This window comes from Capsicum annuum, unplaced genomic scaffold, assembly GCF_002878395.1.
Source record: "Capsicum annuum cultivar UCD-10X-F1 unplaced genomic scaffold, UCD10Xv1.1 ctg214, whole genome shotgun sequence".
Classification (NCBI taxonomy): Eukaryota; Viridiplantae; Streptophyta; class Magnoliopsida; order Solanales; family Solanaceae; genus Capsicum; species Capsicum annuum.
Window position 1 is genome coordinate 1 of NW_025827333.1, and position 4,955 is coordinate 4,955.

General features: G+C 30.3%; 1 protein-coding gene across 1 annotated transcript; it reads left to right on the forward strand.

The window, feature by feature from the left end:
• The first annotated feature begins 2 nt into the window (after positions 1-2).
• LOC107853236 (40S ribosomal protein S11-like) lies at positions 3-2,888 on the forward strand. The gene is made up of 6 exons (XM_047402435.1): positions 3-137; positions 214-254; positions 363-463; positions 2,190-2,334; positions 2,412-2,501; positions 2,581-2,888. The coding sequence occupies exons 1-6, from the start codon at positions 126-128 to the stop codon at positions 2,669-2,671; spliced, it is 480 nt and encodes a 159-aa protein (XP_047258391.1). The 5' UTR covers positions 3-125; the 3' UTR covers positions 2,672-2,888.
• Positions 2,889-4,955: the final 2,067 nt, after the last annotated feature.

Here is a 4,955-nt window from a genome sequence, read left to right on the forward strand (position 1 = left end):
CTAGTTAGATTACATAAGTTTCTTTAAGCCCACACATCCCTCACTCTCTGCTGCCAATTAGGGTTTACTGATACCAGCCATATCTTCTCACTCAGTGCTCCTTCCTTCCTTCCTAACCCTCAACCATGGCGGAGCAGGTTCTTCTCTTTCTATTGCCCTTAACGTTGTGATTTCCGACATATAAAATCTAATGAATTTGTTTTGGTATTGCAGATAGAGAAGGCGTTTTTGAAGCAACCTGGTGTTTTTCTAAGGCAAGTTATACTGACCAATGCTATATGCTTTTGCTGTTAAAATCCCTAAGTTGGAGCAATTTTGGGGCTAAGATTTGCGTGTTTGTTGTTTATATATGATTTGGACAGCTCTAAGAAGACAGGGAAGGGAAAGAGACCAGGAAAGGGAGGAAATCGATACTTTAAGAGTACCGGGTTAGGATTCAAAACTCCTCGCGAAGCTATTGAAGGTCAATATTCATTTCCACTAACTATATCGATAACATTATTCAATCTCTGCATTTCATTTGTTTTTTTACTGTAATTTTGTGGTTATTCTGAATATAGTTATGCTGTATGTTGTCGAAACGTAGCTGAATAAGGATTTTTAAGACTAATTGTCTATATTCAGTGTTGGCTAAGTTTGTTTTTTGCTTTATATTTCTCGATGTAGACTATTCGTATAGAGAATGCAAACTATAGTTCGTGATTGAGGTGTGGTTTGACTGATTGACATACTTATGGATCGAGCCGAAAGCAATGTGTGTAGATGTTATAGTACATTATGAAAGTTAGTTGTGGGTATTGAATTGCAGAAAATAGTAATTGGGAAGAATTTGAGATTTTTTATTAGCTCAAAAGTAATTAGTACAATTCCAATCAACGGTTGTAATGTATATTGACTAAATAACTAAATGCTAGCTGCTAAGTTGAGCGTCAATGGATAGTTAGAGAAAGCAGGACTGGAGAGAAAAATAGAAGAGAGGAAGAGCGGAAATTAACTAGGAATATACCAGATTTCACAATGCCTAAATCAGTTGCAACTCCCGTATACAAATAATGAATAGGACTCATCTCAGCCACACAATTCAGTTAAATGAATTCAACTGGATAGTTACGCCTTCTGATTAGATCTCCTGCGCCCATGTGTCATAGATCTATGTCCACGACACTGCCACGTCACCTCCATGTCTCATCACTTCTCACCCTAATTACTAAATAGATAATCATTTTATATCGGCTACTCCGACAACCATTGAACCTAACATTTTGGCATGGAGAAGTTTTGAGGTTGATTATTCTCTGTTTTGCTTTCACCAGTCATTAGCTTCATTCTAATATTATGCAAGTAATAACTTGACTTTTTTTCTGTAATTTGGAATTCATCCTCAAGGCCGAATGATTAGGTGTTCGAATGACAAATCCATATACCACATTTTTCTCATGTGGCTTCCTCTTGATTTTCTTTTAAATCTTTGCCGCAACTATTGAGATGCATTAAACCTTGCGGTAAACCTGATATTCCTTCGTGTTTCCTACTTCAACCAGAATAGACAAAATCACTAGCATGCTGTAATGTGCTTATGCGGGTATTCCACTAGGCAACATTTACATATAAGTAATAGAATATGAAAAATGCTTCCATAATAGCCACTTTTGGGACCTTTATGTGGAAATGTTGCTTCTTTGTTGTAAGGTTCTCTAGATGAGGGATATTTTTAAAAAACACTAGAGTTCCATAGATTTCAGGTCATCTTTTATATCTGTTGCACCAGTTGCCATTGATTCTTTCATGGCAATTCTGAAGTTATAATGTTGTGATTGCTTTTCATCCATTGTGCTTCCTTCATTTCCCGAGATACAAAATGTTCCCAAAACAACAGTCCTTAATTTATGGACAGGTAATGAGTCTTTTTACCAATGGGAAACATCAATTCCTATGTGTGAATCTTAATGTGGTTAGTTTGTTTTTGCTTTTATTCCATTGGAATTCTTTCACTTGTTGTTTGGCTGAAAGTGTAGAAATTTGCAGAACAGCCTTTTAGATATATGTGCATTTTACAGCCCTGTTAACAGTAACCGAATTTTCTCAATTCTAATCGATTAGGCATATTTTGCCAGTTCTTTTGAGAAATATATCTGGAAACACCGCTTGTTCTGTGGTCTAACCTAGTGTTTTGGTCTGTTTAAATTTAGGTACGTATATTGACAAGAAATGCCCATTCACTGGCAATGTTTCCATCAGAGGTCGTATCCTTGCTGGTACATGCCACAGTGCTAAGATGAACAGAACCATCATTGTTCGTCGCAACTACCTACATTATGTCAAGAAGTACCAGAGGCAAGAGCGTGCTACCTTAAATATGTTGGCTGTTTTACTCAATTCTTTTGTTATTTTTAACACGTAAGTTATTTCAGATATGAGAAGAGGCACTCGAATATTCCAGCTCACATCTCACCTTGCTTCCGTGTGAAAGAGGGAGATCATGTTATTATCGGACAATGCAGGTTAGGACCATCATATTTTGATTTTGCTGAAGTAGTTTTTCATTATTTGCTGTTGAAGTGATAACATCTTCTTTTATAGGCCGTTATCCAAAACCGTGAGGTTCAATGTCTTGAAGGTGATTCCAGCCGGTTCTGCTGGTGGCGGGAAAAAAGCTTTTGCCGGAATGTGAGCTGAGGGGCTCTTCTATTTTAATGTTTACAGCTAGGAATGATGTCTAGGCTTTTCTGCTTTTGCTGAATTCCAGTCTTCATTAATTTTCTTCTGAAGGTTTAAATTTTGAAACTTAATGCTAGCAACAAGTTTATTTTTCCTATTATGCATATGTACTAATCTTATAAGAGTTTGGTGATTGAACTTTTTTTCTTAGAAAGGATTGTTTGGTGATATTAGCAGTTTTCTATTTTACTGTCTGTCAAGCTGCTTATTTCTGGGCTCCTTTATTTCTTTGTTTTGAGATCGTGATTTAGTCTAATAGAAGGGGTGGTTTCGACCACCAATTCTCCACTCTCACTTAATTACATATCATGCCCCAATAAATAATTATTTCATTGTTTCATCATAATGGTTTAAATATTTAATATATTCTATTAATTTATATTAATTAACTATAAATACATATTGGAAGTAAAAAAAATTATTTATTTAATTGGCTATCATGTTCAAAACTAATTTGTTACCACGAATCACAATAATTAATAACTTAAAATATTTAAAAGACATATAGAAATTTTATTGACTCTCGTTATTTTAGCAATGCCACATAAATTGAGATAAAGAAAAAGTACTGCAAATCATAATAATTAACAACTTAAAATATTTAAAAGATATATAAAAATTTTAGTTGATTTTCAAAATTATATCGAAACCACATAAATTGAGATACAAAGAATAAATATATTATTTGATAATTATGTAAAAATTATTATAAATCACAATAATTAACAAGTTAAATACTTTTTTAAAAATAGATAAAAATTCTATTCAACTCTCAAAATTTTATCGATGAACCATAAATCATGACAAAATAAAAAATTATCTTAATTAATTGCAACTAAATATTTAATGTAAATCAATTTTATTATTTTAATTGAATTTTATATAGAAAATTAACTTTTTGTTTATTTATTTATTTTAGTAAATTTAAATTTTAAAATTATTTCTTTCTTATATAGAAATACTAATATTTAAACATAACTTTAAATTTTTAAAGTACAAAATTAATAAATTTAATTTAATAAAATAAATTTCTAATTAATATTTTCTTAGAATTTGTGTTGGATCAATATGTATCTTAAATGGAAATAAAGAAAAATATATAGTAAAATTTTATTATTGTGAAAGATAAATATAATGCACTATCCAATAATATTTAATAATATCATATTTTGCATATGCAACTACAGCATCCCGTATTTAATTAATATACTATTTTGGTGAATTATCTATAATTACTATTGAATATGATAAAATTATATTAATTTTTATAATAATAACATAATCAATCGCTTTTAATTAATTATTATGGGTCATCTAATAATATTTAATGAAAAATAAAATAAACATAAAATGTAAAATTAACTGTTAATATTTTAAATTAAATTTTCGTCTTTCGAACAATGATTTTACTATATCATTATAAGTCATTTATGTATTAGAAAAATAAAAATAACAAAATGATATGTCAACATAAAATATTTAATTGACTATCAAAATTATATTAGTGTCACATAAATTGAAACGGGAAAGAAAAAGATATAAAACAACATATATTATTTAAAAATTAAATAAAAAATACTGTAAATAACAATAATTAACAAAAAAAAAAATTAAAATTGATTGATTTCTGCTGCTTTAATCATGATTTTAATGTATCACCCATAATTAATTATTATAAGTCACTTATATATTAAAAAATTAATTATATCCTCGAAGAAACTGCTTTTGATTTACTCCTATTTGAACAAATACAACTTTTTTCTCTACTGTTTTTGCTTATCTTCTTGGAGACAAATTTTCAGGTGGCTGATCTTCAAACTTTTGTGATATCTCAACAGGTAATTTTAATAGGGTATTTATTCTCACCGCCTTAATTTTCTACTGCTTCTGCTTAATAGGGTATTTACTCTCACCGCCTTAATTTTCTGTTGCTTCTGCTTGTCTTCTTGAAGACAATTTTTCAGAGGTTGAGCTTCAATTTTTTCTTCGATTTGTGTTCTCTCAGCAGGAACAAAGACCTTGAGAGAGGTGGAGCAATTGCATATGCGATAAATTGTATGCTTTTTCAATGATGGAGATTCTAATGATGGTACAACTTTGAACAACAACAATTCAAACAATATCTAAGCAAAAAATTATCAAAACACCCACATGCAATTGCTTTGAATATGCAATTTTACAGTCTTGAATCTGTTCACACATGAAAAATTCAAGAAATATTAAGACAAATAAAAAAT

Bases quoted from the DNA above. Each gene is read 5' to 3' on its own strand.
- LOC107853236 (XM_047402435.1), top strand. The intron at 255-362 runs GCAAGTTATACT...TGATTTGGACAG, and splicing joins CAACCTGGTGTTTTTCTAAG to CTCTAAGAAGACAGGGAAGG. The intron at 2,502-2,580 runs GTTAGGACCATC...CTTCTTTTATAG, and splicing joins GTTATTATCGGACAATGCAG to GCCGTTATCCAAAACCGTGA.